Source organism: Cherax quadricarinatus, chromosome 87, assembly GCF_038502225.1.
Source record: "Cherax quadricarinatus isolate ZL_2023a chromosome 87, ASM3850222v1, whole genome shotgun sequence".
NCBI lineage: Eukaryota > Metazoa > Arthropoda > Malacostraca > Decapoda > Parastacidae > Cherax > Cherax quadricarinatus.
Genome location: NC_091378.1, coordinates 11,049,455 through 11,067,455, shown reverse-complemented (window position 1 = coordinate 11,067,455; position 18,001 = coordinate 11,049,455). Strand labels below are relative to the sequence as shown.

Here is an 18,001-nt window from a genome sequence, read left to right as displayed (position 1 = left end):
CACCTCCCATTTAGCAATGGCCCACTTTTGAAAGTCACCCATATGTCTACAGGCTTACCTGTGCAAGTTCCTGTTATAGGTGTTAGGATGTGTCTTATACCTTCGCCATGCTTTGTACTTAGCAGTAGCAGCCTCTCTACAACGAAAGCCAAACCCAGGCTGATCCGTAGGCTTCGTCACATATTGCCAGTGAGGAATGTGTTCTTGTTGTAGATTAAGGATGTGTCCAGTGAAGGCTTTCACTTGGTTGTCAACATCCCCTTGGAGAAGAGCATTCCAATTGGTGGTGGCAAGCTCAGAGCGAAGGGCTGGCCGATTACCTACCTACCCCTCCCCCCCCCCCTCTCTCTCTCTCTCTCTCTCTCTCTCTCTCTCTCTCTTTTTTCTTTCTTTTTTTCTTTTTCTTTTTCTCCATCTTTTTCTTTCCCTCACCCTCTCTTCCCCCCCCCTTTTTTATAGGCCAGTCACAACCTTAATATCACTCGTTCTGTCTACCTTGTTATGGGAGATAGCTGCCTTGGCCCTTAAATCTACTCTGGCTCGCTTCTATTGCTGCCCTTCGACCTCATGGTTACTGTATATATATCTCAAAACTGTCATGAACGAGGTCCTTAAAGATCACTGATACAGGTTGGTAATGCCAGAGTAGATTCACACGAGTGCCCATATTTCCATGAACATGTGCAGAAACACTGTAACAGATACCGAAAGGACTACAATACCAGAGACAAACTGGGAGACATACACAAGGGTTCGGCAGGACGGTGTGTTTTGGTTCTTTTCCCAGCAGTAATCGTCTTGGAGATTTCTATCGACTGAGGCTCTGTGCCACAAATCGTCCACAACCACCTGTTCGTTGGTGCTCTTTTGTGTTGCTTGCGACTTGCTGATAAGTGAGGATCATTTTTTAAGTTTGTCCTCTGCTACCTTCGTCGTGGTTCTTATTGCCGAGGTGCCTGTAGGGACCTCGGAACTTTCAGGGGAATCGTACGACTTAATGTTTTTTAAATAATGCTGTATTTTTACATGGTATAATAGTATTTGTTGAATGTTTGTTCCTTGCTTTTTATTTTTATCCCTTATAGTTCGGTGTAATTTTTATGAGCGTGAGCGTTTATGTAACTTGTGTGGTAAGTGCTCAATAAATGTTACTACGACCACTAGTAATTACTACCATGACTACAAACTACCACTATTTCATTTATAACTAATTACGGTCCTTCTACTGCTGCTGTTACCACTGCTATTAATTACTATTATCACTATTATTGCTAATACTAATGCTACTTATTACTACTGCACAGCCAGCTTTGTGGACGAGCTGCTTCATGAAGATGTGGAAGGGTCTTTCTTTTTTTTAAATATATAATATGTAAATTATTGAAGTTTTCTTGAAGTCGCTGAGTGGTTAATCGTGGTGGTAAATGCCTTCTCCTTTATACAGGTTTGGTGGGTGCAGATGGGCAAGACGACGTCTGCATAGTGACACTAAACAAGGATACTTCTGTCGAAAAATCCGAGCAGTCCCACACTGACTCGGAGCAAAAGCCTCCTGAAGCTCCAAAGGACCCTCAGCTACTTGACAACTGTCAAGATTTTAATATGCACGAAGAAAGTATTGTAGGTTTTAAAAGCCCGTGGCTGGACGACCCAGGAGAAGGTGCGTACAGGAGTCTCCAGCATGACGGAGGACAACACTGTGATGATGCAGAGGGGCGCGACACTCTTAACAAAAATGAATGTAAAGAAACTAATACATTGCATTCGACAGACTATAGCACATCATGCGGGGACAAGCCAAAGGCTCGCCCAGACCTGGACGATAGTTACAGCTGTGGTCACAATCGGCAAAACGAAATTTCAGAAGACAAAGATCTGGATGATGAGATTAAAACTTGTTTCGAGTGTCTGAGTGATACCGTCCCTGACTATGAAGAGGATTGGGTAGGGTATATTATGGAGGACGTGAACGATGCCGATTCTGTTACTCTCCAGGATAAAGACAATGAACCTTGTTTTACGACTATTTCTGAAGGAGCTTTAGGATGCGACTCTGATGACTCTTACGAAGCAGAGTCAACACCCTCGCGTAATGATGAAGGGTAGGTAACTCCTAATGATGGGAAATGAATGTCAGTTTTAGTTTAGAAAATGTACTTGAGGAAATAAGCAATAACAACCTGAGGCATTATATATTACTACATTGAGACTAACCTCGAGTAACTATTGATATTTTCAGAGTTTTGAAAAATTACCATTGTGAAACCACTTCAGACACTTTAGAGCAATTTCTCATAACTTTTTAATGGTTGTAGAGTTCATTTAATTATTCTTTCTACACTTCTTTTCTGGGTAGTCTTTGCAAAATTATATTAGGGGATTATTAAATATTTATAGAGTATTTTTAACTTTGGAAATCTGAATCACACAAGTTTGACAGCATAATAGCCGATTAATTCCACTAACACTTATTCTGCATGTGAATCTCCTAATTAGAAATAATTTTCCTCAGAAATTTTAGCTGTTACTTCTGTGGAACCATCTTGGCTTCCAGCGGTGAAGGACGAGTGCGTCTCGGCGACCATAGTGTCTGTGCTTCCAGTAAACTTCAGTCGACAAGTGAAAATGCCATATTCTGTCTTGGATGCTTCTTAAGGAGAAGGGATACACAGTTTGCTGAAGACCTGAAAAATAACGAAATATCATTGGAAGGAGGAAAAATGTCTTTCCTTGAAGAGGCCACAAGGAAATCACCCGTGAAAGGGTCTGTTTCAACAACGGTGCCTTCCTTTCTGTGCTCGACCTCTCTTGCATTGCTAATGCCGAGTTCGCCCATTAATTCCAAATCCGAAGTTCCTCCTACCGTAACTTGTGTAATTTCGACTCGACTTTCACACGACGCCGAAAGAGTTTCACCCTCATCTGGATCCATTCAGCATAGTCCATTATTTGCTGACAAAACTTCAGCTCCGCCTTTAGCCTTTGCTTATCGTTCAGATAAATCTACAAAGTGTGTCAGCGCCTCGCTAGTCCAACCTACTAAGGTTTCTTTTTCCCCAGTTAAACCGAGAGGGGGCACCACAACCCCGCCAGTTAAACTTCCAGAGGCTGCCAGTAAACCTTTAGTGCAATCCACGAAAGATGTGAGAGATTTCGCAGTTGACATTTCAGAAGATACCAGTGCCTCTTCAGTTCCACCGACGAAGGGTGCCAGGGACCCTCTTGTACCACGATCGAAGACAGCCAGAGACCCACTTATACCACGATCGAAGATAGCCAGGGACCCTCTTGTACCACAATCGAAAATAGCCAGGGGCCCTCTTGTACCACGATCGAAGATAGCCAGGGACGCTCTTCCGTCACCGGCGAGAGGAGCCAGGGACGCTCATGTTCCACTGACGAAGATAGCCAGGGACCCTCTTGTACCACGATCGAGGAAAAACAGGGACGCTCTTGCGCCACTGGCGGGGGGAGCCAGGGACGCACATGCGTTACCGGCGGGAGGAGCCAAAGACGCTCTTGTTCCACCGACGAAGGGTGCCAGTGAGCCTCTTGTACCTCGATCGAAGATAGCCAGGGACACGCTTGCATCACCGGCGGGGGGAGCCAGGGACGCTCCTGTTCCACCGATGAAGATAGCCAGGGACCCTCTTGTACCTCGATCGAAGATAGCCAGGGACCCTCTTGTACCTCGATCGAAGATAGCCAGGGACCCTCTTGTACCTCGATCGAAGATAGCCAGGGACCCTCTTGTACCACGATCGAAGATAGCCAGGGACCCTCTTGTACCACGATCGAAGATAGCCAGGGACCCTCTTGTACCACGATCGAAGATAGCCAGGGACACACTTGCATCACCGGCGGGGGGAGCCAGGGACCCTCTTGTACCACGATCGAAGATAGCCAGGGACCCTCTTGTACCACGATCGAAGATAGCCAAGGACCCTCTTGTTCCATCAACGAAGGGTGCTAGGGACCCTCTTGTACCACGATCGAAAATAGCCAGGGACCCTCTTGTACCACGATCGAAGATAGCCAAGGACCCTCTTGTACCACAATCGAAAATAGCCAGGGACGCTCTTGTTCCACCAACGAAGGGTGCCAGGGACCCTCTTGTACCACGATCGAAAATAGCTAGGGACCCTCTTGTACCACGATCGAAAATAGCCAGGGACGCTCTTGTTCCACCAACGAAGGGTGCCAGGGACGCTCTTGTACCACGATCGAAGATAGCCAGGGACCCTCTTGTACCACGATCGAAGATAGGCAGAGACGCTCTTGCGCCACCAGCGGGGGGAGCCAGGGACGCTCTTGTACCACCAACGAAGGGTGCCAGGGACCCTATTGTACCACGATCGAAGATAGCCAGGGACCCTCTTGTGCCACGATCGAAGATAGCCAGGGACCCTCTTGTACCACGATCGAAGATAGCCAGGGACCCTCTTGTACCACGATCGAAGATAGCCAGGGACCCTCTTGTACCACGATCGAAGATAGCCAGGGACCCTCTTGTACCACGATCGAAGATAGCCAGGGACCCTCTTGTACCACGATCGAAGATAGCCAGGGACCCTCTTGTACCACGATCGAAGATAGCCAGGGACCCTCTTGTACCACGATTGAAGATAGCCAGGGACCCTCTTGTACCACGATCGAAGATAGCCAGGGACGCTCTTGCGCCACCAGCAGGGGGAGCCAGGGACGCTCTTGTACCACGATCGAAGATAGCCAGGGACGCTCTTGTACCACGATCGAAGATAGCCAGGGACGCTCTTGTACCACGATCGAAGATAGCCAGGGACGCTCTTGTACCACGATCGAAGATAGCCAGGGACCCTCTTGTACCACGATCGAAGATAGCCAGGGACCCTCTTGTACCACGATCGAAGATAGCCAGGGACCCTCTTGTACCACGATCGAAGATAGCCAGGGACCCTCTTGTACCACGATCGAAGATAGCCAGGGACCCTCTTGCGCCACCAGCAGGGGGAGCCAGGGACGCTCTTGTACCACGATCGAAGATAGCCAGGGACGCTCTTGTACCACGATCGAAGATAGCCAGGGACCCTCTTGTACCACGATCGAAGATAGCCAGGGACCCTCTTGTACCACGATCGAAGATAGCCAGGGACCCTCTTGTACCACGATCGAAGATAGCCAGGGACCCTCTTGTACCACGATCGAAGATAGCCAGGGACCCTCTTGTACCACCGGCGGGGGGAGCCATGGACGCTCTTGCACCAACTATGGCAGCCATTGCACCTTCAGATAAGCCAGGAAAGAGAGCCAGTGCTCATTCAGTTAGGCAAGTTACCAGTGCAATTCAAATTCCATCCATCAAACTTACCTATGCCCATCTACGCCGGTATAAAAAACATGCCATAGTGCTTTCCGATAAATATATGAAGCGTGTCAGTGCCTCATCAGTTAAGTCAACAAATGGTGCCAGAGCTCCAATATTACGGAGAAGGAAAAACTACAGTAGAATAGCTAAATATAAAAACGGTCCACGTTTACATCCAGTTCGATCTGCCAAGGATGCAAGTATATCAGGAGGCCTTAGACAGCGTGCCACAGTTAGGGCTCTGACCTTGAACGAGACGTGTGTACCAACTAACTACTCAGCAAAAAGTTATAAGAGTAGATGTGTAAAAAGACACAAATGCGCAGATCGGTCGGCAAAACTAGATGAAAAACTAGATGGTAGAATTTTCCATGCTGCTGAGAGTATGAAACTGGACGTTAGAACTGCATTAGGTTTGTCTTCAGATGGAAATGTTTCAACAATCCCTTCAACTCTCTCAAGATTATACGTTCCAGCGTCGCTCCTGAATCCCTCTGGCCGAGTAGACGCTCCGGCGTCGCCCCTGAATCCCTCTGGCCGAGTAGACGCTCCGGCGTCGCCCCTGAATCCCTCTGGCCGAGTAGACGCTCCGGCGTCGCCCCTGAATCCCTCTGGCCGAGTAGACGCTCCGGCGTCGCCCCCGAATCCCTCTGGCCGAGCAGCGTGGCCGAGCAGACGCTCCGGCGTCCCCTGAATCCCTCTGGCCGAGTAGACGCTCCGGCGTCGACGCTCCGGCGTCGCCCCCGAATCCCTGAATCCCTCTGGCCGAGTAGACGCTCCGGCGTCGCCCCTGAATCCCTCTGGCCGAGTAGACGCTCCGGCGTCGACCCTGAATCCCTCTGGCCGAGTAGACGCTCCGGCGTCGCCCCTGAATCCCTCTGGCCGAGTAGACGCTCCGGCGTCGCCCCCGAATCCCTCTGGCCGAGTAGACGCTCCGGCGTCGCCCCCGAATCCCTGTGGCCGAGTAGACGCTCCGGCGTCGCCCCCGAATCCCTGTGGCCGAGTAGACGCTCCGGCGTCGCCCCCGAATCCCTGTGGCCGACCTGACGCTCCGGCGTCGCCCCCGAATCCCTGTGGCCGACCTGACGCTCCGGCGTCGCCCCCGAATCCCTCTGGCCGACCTGACGCTCCGGCGTCGCCCCCGAATCCCTCTGGCCGACCTGACGCTCCGGCGTCGCCCCCGAATCCCTCTGGCCGACCTGACGCTCCGGCGTCGCCCCCGAATCCCTCTGGCCGACCTGACGCTCCGGCGTCGCCCCCGAATCCCTCTGGCCGACCTGACGCTCCGGCGTCGCCCCCGAATCCCTCTGGCCGACCTGACGCTCCGGCGTCGCCCCCGAATCCCTCTGGCCGACCTGACGCTCCGGCGTCGCCCCCGAATCCCTCTGGCCGACCTGACGCTCCGGCGTCGCCCCCGAATCCCTCTGGCCGACCTGACGCTCCGGCGTCGCCCCCGAATCCCTCTGGCCGACCTGACGCTCCGGCGTCGCCCCCGAATCCCTCTGGCCGACCTGACGCTCCGGCGTCGCCCCCGAATCCCTCTGGCCGACCTGACGCTCCGGCGTCGCCCCCGAATCCCTCTGGCCGACCTGACGCTCCGGCGTCGCCCCCGAATCCCTCTGGCCGACCTGACGCTCCGGCGTCGCCCCCGAATCCCTCTGGCCGACCTGACGCTCCGGCGTCGCCCCCGAATCCCTCTGGCCGACCTGACGCTCCGGCGTCGCCCCCGAATCCCTCTGGCCGACCTGACGCTCCGGCGTCGCCCCCGAATCCCTCTGGCCGACCTGACGCTCCGGCGTCGCCCCCGAATCCCTCTGGCCGACCTGACGCTCCGGCGTCGCCCCCGAATCCCTCTGGCCGACCTGACGCTCCGGCGTCGCCCCCGAATCCCTCTGGCCGACCTGACGCTCCGGCGTCGCCCCCGAATCCCTCTGGCCGACCTGACGCTCCGGCGTCGCCCCCGAATCCCTCTGGCCGACCTGACGCTCCGGCGTCGCCCCCGAATCCCTCTGGCCGACCTGACGCTCCGGCGTCGCCCCCGAATCCCTCTGGCCGACCTGACGCTCCGGCGTCGCCCCCGAATCCCTCTGGCCGACCTGACGCTCCGGCGTCGCCCCCGAATCCCTCTGGCCGACCTGACGCTCCGGCGTCGCCCCCGAATCCCTCTGGCCGACCTGACGCTCCGGCGTCGCCCCCGAATCCCTCTGGCCGACCTGACGCTCCGGCGTCGCCCCCGAATCCCTCTGGCCGACCTGACGCTCCGGCGTCGCCCCCGAATCCCTCTGGCCGACCTGACGCTCCGGCGTCGCCCCCGAATCCCTCTGGCCGACCTGACGCTCCGGCGTCGCCCCCGAATCCCTCTGGCCGACCTGACGCTCCGGCGTCGCCCCCGAATCCCTCTGGCCGACCTGACGCTCCGGCGTCGCCCCCGAATCCCTCTGGCCGACCTGACGCTCCGGCGTCGCCCCCGAATCCCTCTGGCCGACCTGACGCTCCGGCGTCGCCCCCGAATCCCTCTGGCCGACCTGACGCTCCGGCGTCGCCCCCGAATCCCTCTGGCCGACCTGACGCTCCGGCGTCGCCCCCGAATCCCTCTGGCCGACCTGACGCTCCGGCGTCGCCCCCGAATCCCTCTGGCCGACCTGACGCTCCGGCGTCGCCTCCCAGTCCCTCTGGCAGCCTAGTTTATCCAACGTCACATGTTCCTCCCTCTGAGGTTGCGTCTCCACTTAAGGAACAAGTTAAAAGACCTTACCTTTGTACTTCCCCTGCACGACAGTCTTCCAAACCTGAGGTTCAAATACCTATTGGAGTTGAGCCTTTCTCTCTGGATGGTCCAGAAATTATTGCAGTTCAAACATCTAGGCCAGAATTCTCATCTCGCGTAACTCCTCCTCGACAAGATGGTGCTTTACCTCTTCCTTGTGTAGGAGGACTATCAAGTCTTAGTGATCAGTCTGCAAGACTACATGTTCCAGCACCTAGTAATGCTCACACTTTAAATGTAAATTGTTCATCACCTGTTGCTGCTGTAGCCCCGGGCCCCCCACCACCTGCTGCTGCACCGCATGTTGCTGCTGCAGCCCCGGGCCCCCCACCACCTGCTGCTGCACCGCATGTTGCTGCTGCAGCCCCGGGCCCCCCACCACCTGCTGCTGCACCGCATGTTGCTGCTGCAGCCCCGGCCCCACCCCGTGTTGCTGCTGCAGCCCCGGGCCCCCCACCACCTGCTGCTGCACCGCATGTTGCTGTTGCAGCCCCGGCCCCACCCCGTGTTGCTGCTGCAGCAGCCCCGGTCTCGCCGCTTGTTGCTACATCAGAGAAGATAATATTGCTCTCCCCTTTTGGTCGGTACATACTGGTCCACCCAGCACACCTTGCAGATAGAGTACGAGGTCGTTCCATTATTGCACTCTCCCGTGCAATGTGGCACAAACAGGCTTCTGTTTTTCCAACTTGGTACAGACTTGATTATTGCTCTGCAGGGCAGTACAGGCTCCACGTTTCTCTTCAAGCTCAGTCCCCATACGCTCTTCTTCCCTCATCTCGGTGTCCCTCTGCTGTCCCTGGGTCTGGACCCCCGCCCTCTGCTGTCCCTGGGTCTGGACCCCCGCCCTCTGCTGTCCCTAGGTCTGGACCCCCGCCCTCTGCTGTCCCTGGGTCTGGACCCCCTCCCTCTGCTGTCCCTGGGTCTGGACCCCCGCCCTCTGCTGTCCCTAGGTCTGGACCCCCGCCCTCTGCTGTCCCTGGGTCTGGACCCCCGCCCTCTGCTGTCCCTGGGTCTGGACCCCCGCCCTCTGCTGTCCCTGGGTCTGGACCCCCGCCCTCTGCTGTCCCTGGGTCTGGACCCCCGCCCTCTGCTGTCCCTGGGTCTGGACCCCCGCCCTCTGCTGTCCCTGGGTCTGGACCCCCGCCCTCTGCTGTCCCTGGGTCTGGACCCCCGCCCTCTGCTGTCCCTGGGTCTGGACCCCCGCCCTCTGCTGTCCCTGGGTCTGGACCCCCGCCCTCTGCTGTCCCTGGGTCTGGACCCCCGCCCTCTGCTGTCCCTGGGTCTGGACCCCCGCCCTCTGCTGTCCCTGGGTCTGGACCCCCGCCCTCTGCTGTCCCTGGGTCTGGACCCCCGCCCTCTGCTGTCCCTGGGTCTGGACCCCCGCCCTCTGCTGTCCCTGGGTCTGGACCCCCGCCCTCTGCTGTCCCTGGGTCTGGACCCCCGCCCTCTGCTGTCCCTGGGTCTGGACCCCCGCCCTCTGCTGTCCCTGGGTCTGGACCCCCGCCCTCTGCTGTCCCTGGGTCTGGACCCCCGCCCTCTGCTGTCCCTGGGTCTGGACCCCCGCCCTCTGCTGTCCCTGGGTCTGGACCCCCGCCCTCTGCTGTCCCTGGGTCTGGACCCCCGCCCTCTGCTGTCCCTGGATCTCGTCCCCAACCATCCGCTGTCCCTGGATCTCGTCCCCAACCATCCGCTGTCCCTGGATCTCGTCCCCAACCATCCGCTGTCCCTGGATCTCGTCCCCAACCATCCGCTGTCCCTGGATCTCGTCCCCAACCATCCGCTGTCCCTGGATCTCGTCCCCAACCATCCGCTGTCCCTGGATCTCGTCCCCAACCATCCGCTGTCCCTGGATCTCGTCCCCAACCATCCGCTGTCCCTGGATCTCGTCCCCAACCATCCGCTGTCCCTGGATCTCGTCCCCAACCATCCGCTGTCCCTGGATCTCGTCCCCAACCATCCGCTGTCCCTGGATCTCGTCCCCAACCATCCGCTGTCCCTGGATCTCGACCCCAACCATCTGTTCTCTCTCGATCTCAACGTGCATCAGCTCGTGCCAAGAAAGGTCGTCGTGCCTTTACTAGAGCATCTAGATCAGGGAGTGATGTGGCCCTTGGTGCTCAGACCCAGAAAGCTTGTGCTTCAGAGGATTCATCAGGAACTTTTACCAATGAAACCGAAACGAGGGTTCCACTTTTGCCCACAGAGCACAGTCTTCAACCAGTGGAGCATAACCCATGTATAACACTGTTGGCAACATCAAGAGCTTCTCAGGAGGCTCCAGTAGAAGTATCCAAAGATCGATGCATTCACGATGGCTCCCTGGTGCACCGTCACTGTCAGTACTGCCAGCTGTGGGTGTGTAACGAATGCCAAAGAACTCAAAATATTTATTCTCGGTGTGTTACTCCGATGAGGTTATACCGTATTCAGGTCCACGTGGAAAATGCGAGGTATGCATCCCTGGCTCGACGACAGCCTACTAACTCAGCCTCGCAGGCAAACGCCCAACCCTCAAATGTCACTGGAGTCTCAACTCCAACCGATACCCCAGCCTCGTCTTCAAGTGACAATCTCGCCTCTACTAGAGGAACAAATATGTTCATATACATTCCATGCAAGAAAGTGTGTCGTTTTGTTAAAAGGTAGAAGACAAAGCAGGAGCGAAGATATTTGCTTTTCTGAAGTGTTCAATTAAGAGTTAGTCAACATGTCACCATGTACCGGAGTCGAACTACACATCATCCCCCAAGAGCTGACAAACAAGAGTGAAACAAAGGTACAGTATTGGTATAGCACTTTTGGTACATTACATCTAGGGGGATGTGTTAATCTCTAGGTAATCGGTGTTTAGCGAAATAGTAGGCAAGAAGGCTCGATACTGAGTAAAGAGAAACTGGTTAAATTTAGAAAGCCACACTGGCATAAAGGACTCTTTAAGAGTAATTTTTAAGACCAGTTTTAATTTACTGGTGCCAGTTACTTCAAGAAGGCTGCCTTAATGGTGGTGAAGGGCTCTTCATGCATATAATGGAACTGCTGTTCCTTGATTTGAATTGAACCTGTTTTCTAACCATTTCCCATGCTCTGTATGACTGTTACGGCCTTGGCACTATTTGGAAACCAGCTCTCGCTTCAGTCTTTCACGAGCCTTTCCTTCTGACATCGGGTCACCTGAGCATCGTGGTGAGATTTGAACTGCTTTGCCTAGGGGTAGGAGCCACGATTCCTAGAGTGCTTAAGAACCAAGCAAAAATTCACATAATCGCTGGGAATAATTATCCTTTTCATTATATTTGCTAATTTATGACCAATGACAAGGATCAAAGTATGAATGTTAGGTAAAAAGGACACAACTAATGCGACATTTTATTGAAGCAACTTTTCGCTTTCCAGGAGTTTTGTCAAGCCGTTAAACAATACAGGGAGATAGAGCGTAAGTGCACCTTCTAGCTAACAGTAATTTTCCAGCATGAATATGGATTGTAAAGAAAAAGAACAACTTTGCTTGTTTAGAGATTAGAATGAGAGCAGCAGGTTGACAAAAATGTACAAATTTGATAAGAGATATGATCAAAGTATTGAATAACAAAATAATTGTAGTGCTTTGTAAATAATAATGGGCTTCAGAGCTTTGCAAAGTTTAAAACCAAACTGCTTTTAACACGATAAGTCTTGAACATAATGCTAAGATTAGTAAGGTTAAGCTATGTAATATTGTCTCTTATTCCCGATACTTTGATGTAATAAAATTGAAATCTTTACAGAGGTGAGCTTGCAAAAATTTGGAAAACGATACCACCTGCCCTGAACCTTCAACCACTGATGACATGTTGACTCCCCGGCAATAAACACTGGTGAGAAACGTGAATAAATTTTTGGCCTAATTTTATTCACTATAGATCTAGTAGTTTTGACCGTGAGGGGCTCTTTTTCCAAGGTAGTGAACTTCTTATTTTCCTCTTGGATAGTATCTACTTGCTTCCTCTTTTAACTGTTGCCCGGGTCCCCCTCCCCCCTCCCCACCTCTTTTCATAGTTAGGGGAGATATGGAGGGATTATGTACACTTTTTGGATTGTGGCTTAACTGGGTCGATTTATCTGCCTTGGATGGTGCTTGATGTGCATCTGTCGGCAGCAGATGGGTACATCTCCGCGTCTAGCCTCAGGTGATGACCTCTTCTAATTTCTTGGAGTAAAATTAGTTTCATAACTGTTCAAAGAGAGGGTGGTGGCGGCTTTGCTATAAATACCGGTGAGTACTTGTGTGGTTACCAAGAATGTTACACACACACACACACACACACACACACACACACACACACACACACACACACACACACACACACACACACACACACACACACACACACACACACACACACACACACACACACACACACACACACACACACACACACAGTGGGGTTAAATGCAATCCTAGCTAATTTTTGTCCTGGTAGCTGGCATGCCATTGGCTGTGGATCATATTTAAAGTTTACTCTTGGATTAGGCCATTTCTCCGCCTTATGGCTTTCATAATTACTAGGATGCCTGTCAAGACCTCGTGGAAAACTTAGGGCTTGTTTGATTTTAATAATTTATAGGGTATTGAGGCTGGCTATTTTAACTTGATACGAGTGTTTGTCTAGTGTTCGTTGAATTTTTTGCTTATTTTATTTTCTTTAATGTCTGTGAGCCGAGTAGTAATCTACGTGGTCAGTGCTCCAAAATAGGTAGTAAAGGACATTTTATGGGATGATCTTCGATAGTCACCTTACATGCAGTTTTTGTCTAAAGCTGAACTGGAAGCCCTGGAGGCGTTACTCCCTCATATCTGGGAGGTAGATTAGTGGACAATGTTCTACTTACGTTTCCCGTATCATTCTTGTGCTTATCCATCAAAAATCTGGAACTTACACTATATCCAAATTGCTAATCAACCGGATATTACCCATTCTGGAGACCACTCTGACATACTGACAGGTCCTTCTCAAACCCAACCCATCTCGCTCTCCAATTTCACTACTACCCTCGTGGCCTTCCACATTACACTTGCATTATATATACACTCGCATGTTCTCTAATAGGACTGAAGGCACTCCTTGTGAAAAGTTTCCTTTAAATCTCCTGAACTTTTTTTTTTTCACATTCCAAACCTAAATCTGGCTTCCAGATTTTCATTAAATTCAGACTTCTGAAAGTTAAAATATGGTGTTTAATTCATGTCCAAGAACAGAACAAGAGTTTGGAGTTCTGTTTGAAGCATGTTGCTAAGTTAATATTCTGAGATGAAAGGGAAGATGATGAGGCAGAGATTGCTGTAGCGTGCACCCACTCTAATAGCCTTTTTCTTTACTAGACTTCAGCTGCCATATCTTCAGAAATGTCCATAGGGAGCCGAAAGTCCACTGGGCCTTGCTGACTAGGAGCACATTGGGGGCTCGACTGTGTGGATATTTGGCTTTCCATCTTCGAGGATTCGTCACTTGGAGACCACTGTTAAATGATCAGGAGCACAGATCTCTCTCGTATCCTCCTGTTAATGAGTGCTCCTGCCTACACCTCTGTAGCCTGTGGTATGCTGCAGACTGTGGAACACATTTTAAAAGTTTAGCCATGGCTTGCTTAATGTCTGCTGGGACGTCGGGAAACTTTTAATATTTTATGGTAGTATTTGTGATCGTCTTGTTTGGTTGTCGTTTTTGTCCCTTCAAGGGGGGCTACTTGGCGTGGTGAAGAGGCTCTTGGTCTGAGGAATTAGACCTGTCAGTCTCCTTCCTCAGACACAACCTAATTACCCCCCAATCCCCTCTTCCCTATCCCATCCTCTCCTTTTTCCTTTCCTCTTCCCCACCCCTTCCCTTTACCCTTCCTCTTTTTGGCCTTTGGGATTTTTCCCACAGCCACGCTAGTTCCTAGGTAGGGGACAGGGTGCCAGAGTCCATCCCATTCCGTTGAGGTTCTCTGTGGTGGCGTAGTTTGCCGTGGAATCTGGATCGCCTGGGGATGTCTCGATCCCTCTCCGGTATCCCAGAGGGCGGCTTTAGGTGTCTTTCGGGCGATGGGTGTATCTCTGGAAGCCACCTTTTGGATTCCGGGGGTGGTGGCCAGAGGAGGTATGCTTTGTGGTGGATATCCGGCTGCCCTCTTTTGTCCACCGAGGAAGCTCGGCAGATGTGAGGTTGCTATCCCGGATTGCTGGTTTACTGGCATGAAGGGTAGGGTATGGCACGGGTTCCATGCTGCATCTGCACTACTTGCAATGCTTAGGTCCTCTTGGGCACAGAGGGAGATTTCTGGCTCTTTCATTCCTCCTAGGAACTATCCCTCCCCGGTCCCTCCGTTTTTTATTCTTTTTCTTAACAAAAAGAAAAGTAACCTAACCATGGAGTTCCCAATTAATGACCCCACTACCCCCGGGTCCCTTCTTGTTACCGCACCCCGTTCTGACCTCGCCTCGTCTTTTACATAAGAACATAAGAAAGGAGGAACACTGCAGCAGGCCTGTTGGCCCATACTAGGCAGGTCCTTTACAATTCGTCCCACTAACAAACATTTGACCAACCCAATTTTCAATGCTACCCAAGAAATAAGCTCTGATGTGCAAGTCCCACTCAAATCCAACCCCTCCCACTCATGTACTTATCCAACCTAAATTTGAAACTACCCAAAGTCCTAGCCTCAATAACCCAACTAGGTAGACTGTTCCACTCATCAACTACCCTATTTCCAAACCAATACTTTCCTATGTCCTTTCTAAATCTAAACTTATCTAATTTAAATCCATTACTGCGGGTTCTCTCTTGGAGAGATATCCTCAAGACCTTGTTAATATCCCCTTTATTAATACCTATCTTCCACTTATACACTTCGATCAGGTCTCCCCTCATTCTTCGTCTAACAAGTGAATGTAACTTAAGAGTCTTCAATCTTTCTTCATAAGGAAGATTTCTGATGCTATGTATTAATTTAGTCATCCTACGCTGAATGTTTTCTAACGAATTTATGTCCATTCTGTAATATGGAGACCAGAATTGAGCTACATAATCTAGGTGAGGCCTTACTAATGATGTATAAAGCTGCAGTATGACCTCTGGACTTCTGTTGCTTACACTTCTTGATATAAATCCCAGTAATCTATTTGCCTTATTACGTACGCTTAGGCATTGCTGTCTTGGTTTAAGGTTGCTGCTTACCATAACCCCCAAGTCCTTTTCGCAATCTGTATGGCTAAGTTCTACATTATTTAACTTATAAGTGCTAGGGTTATGGACACTTCCGAGCTTCAGAACCTTGCATTTATCTACATTGAACTGCATCTGCCACTTTTCTGACCAAGAGTAGAGTTTGTCTAAATCCTCCTGAAGTTCCCTAACATCTACGTTTGAATCAATTATCCTACCTATCTTCGTGTCATCGGCGAATTTGCTCATATCACTAGGAATTCCTTCATAAAGATCATTGATATATATTATAAACAACAACGGGCCCAAGACTGATCCCTGTGGAACGCCACTTGTTACTGATCCCCACTCGGATTTAACCCCATTTATGGACACTCTGCTTCCTGTCTGTGAGCCATGATTCGATCCACGAGAGCACTCTTCCCCCAATGCCATGAGCTGCTACTTTTTTCAACAGTCTTTGGTGCGGAACTCTATCAAATGCCTTACTAAAATCTAAGTAAATAATATCAAATTCTTTATCGTGGTCAACAGCCTCAAAAGCTTTACTGAAAAAAGTTAATAAATTAGTTAGACAAGACCGGCCTCTTGTGAATCCATGCTGAGTATCATTAATCAAGCTATGCTTATCGAGATGGCTTCTTATAATTTGAGCTATAATTGACTCTAGTAATTTGCCTACAATTGAGGTCAGGCTTATTGGGCGGTAATTTGACGGTAACGACTTGTCCCCTGTTTTAAAAATAGGAATTACATTAGCCATCTTCCACATATCAGACACTACACCGGTTTGAAGAGATAAATTAAAAATATTAGTTAATGGTTCACAGACTTCCATTTTGCATTCCTTTAGAACCCTTGAAAAAACCTCATCAGGACCCGGTGACTTATTTTGCTTCAGTCGGTCTATCTGCTTCACAACCATTTCACTAGTGACTATGATACATAATTTATCTTCTGGCCCACTATAAAAATTAATTACCGGAATATTATTAGTGTCTTCCTGTGTAAAAACCGAGAGAAAAAAATTATTTAAAATCGAGCACATTTCATTCTCTGTCAGTAAGATGCCCATAGTTATTTTTAAGGGGACCTATCTTATCTCTGACTTTTGTTCTATATACCTGGAAAAAACTTTTTGGGTTAGTTTTAGAATCCCTAGTAACTTTAATTTCATAGTCCCTTTTAGCTTTTCTTATCCCCTTTTTAATGTCCCTCTTAGTGTCAATATACCGATTCATAAGATGACCCTCGCCTCTTTTGATACGCCTATAAATTCCTTTCTTATGCCCTAGTAGATATTTCAGCCTATTATTCATCCATTTTGGGTCATTTCTATTTGATCTAATTTCTTTATAAGGGATAAATGTTCTTTGAGCAGCATGTATTGTGTTCAGAAAACTGTCATATTGATAGCTCTCTTCGTTACCCCAGTCAACAGATAAGTGTTCTCTAAGCCCATCGTAATCTGCTAAGCGAAAATCTGGGACTGTTACTGAGTTATCCCTACTATCACACTTCCATTCAATTCTAAATGTAATTGATTTGTGGTCGCTAGCACCCAGTTCTTCTGAAACTTCTAAATTATTAACAAGGGATTCATTGTTTGCCAGAACTAAGTCAAGCAGGTTATTACCCCTTGTAGGTTCTGTCACAAACTGCTTCAGAAAACAATCCTGAACTACTAAGAAGTCGTATGATTCTAAATTCCCAGTCAAGAAATTCCAATCAATATGACTAAAGTTAGTCTCCTAGAATTACTACATTATCGTGCCTTGTGGCCCTAACAATTTCCTCCCATAGTAGTCTTCCCTGGTCCCTATCTAAATTTGGGGGACGGTATATCACACCTAAAATTAATTTTTCATGCCCCTCTGAAAATTCTATCCAAACAGACTCTGTATGTGTTACTTCAGACTTAATACCCGTTTTAATGCAACAGTTCAAGCGATCTCGGACATACAATGCCACCCCACCCCCCTTCCCGATACTTCTATCTACTTGGAACAATTTGAAACCCTGAATGTGACATTCTGCAGGCATGTCCCGACTTTTTGAATTAAACCACGTCTCAGTAATGGCAAATACATCTGTTACCTGCACTAGCAACTAGTCTCAACTCGTCCATCTTATTCCTAGCACTGCGACTATTTGTGTAATATATACTTAAGGACCCTCCTTTCTCTTTATCATTCCTGCTCCTTTCTGTTATTCCACTAAACCTATTACTGTCCTTGTCAATTAGTGCCACTGGCCTTCCGATATCCACCTCATTTTGCCTATTACTAGTTCTCCTAGTACTCATATTACTACCCTGAGACTTCAGTTTTCCCGCAGAAACCCATACCACTAACTATTCCTAGTTTAAAGACCTAACAGCTCCCTCCACTGCGTTGGCCAGTGCTCCCACCCCACACCTAGACAAGTGAACCCCATCCCTGGCATACTCTTCAGACACTCCTAAGGCCCCTGTACCTCTTGCTACCCAAGCTAGTGATCATTCTCTTTCACATATCGATACTATTCCTATCGCTATCGAAGAACGTCATTCCCTCAATTCTTGTAGTGGTACTGTCATTCTACCCCATACCATAGTCCAACAGAATTTCCAGACATGTGGCAATGACATTCTCGAACAGCTGGAACTCCAAGCTCTCCCAGTTCTCAAGGTAGACGCTTGTGTTCTTCCTGCACGCGGGCGGA

General features: G+C 50.1%; 1 protein-coding gene across 1 annotated transcript in view; it reads left to right on the top strand.

The window, feature by feature from the left end:
- Positions 1-18,001, top strand: part of LOC128703829 (uncharacterized) — an 85,659-nt gene that overhangs the window by 42,626 nt on the left and 25,032 nt on the right. Inside the window, exons 2-6 of the mRNA XM_070103777.1 lie at positions 1,445-2,102; positions 2,513-6,002; positions 6,057-10,890; positions 11,508-11,547; positions 11,879-11,968. Of these exons, the coding sequence (XP_069959878.1) occupies positions 1,445-2,102; positions 2,513-6,002; positions 6,057-10,760 (8,852 nt within the window). The 3' untranslated portion in view covers positions 10,761-10,890; positions 11,508-11,547; positions 11,879-11,968. The remainder of the gene's footprint in view (positions 1-1,444; positions 2,103-2,512; positions 6,003-6,056; positions 10,891-11,507; positions 11,548-11,878; positions 11,969-18,001) is intronic.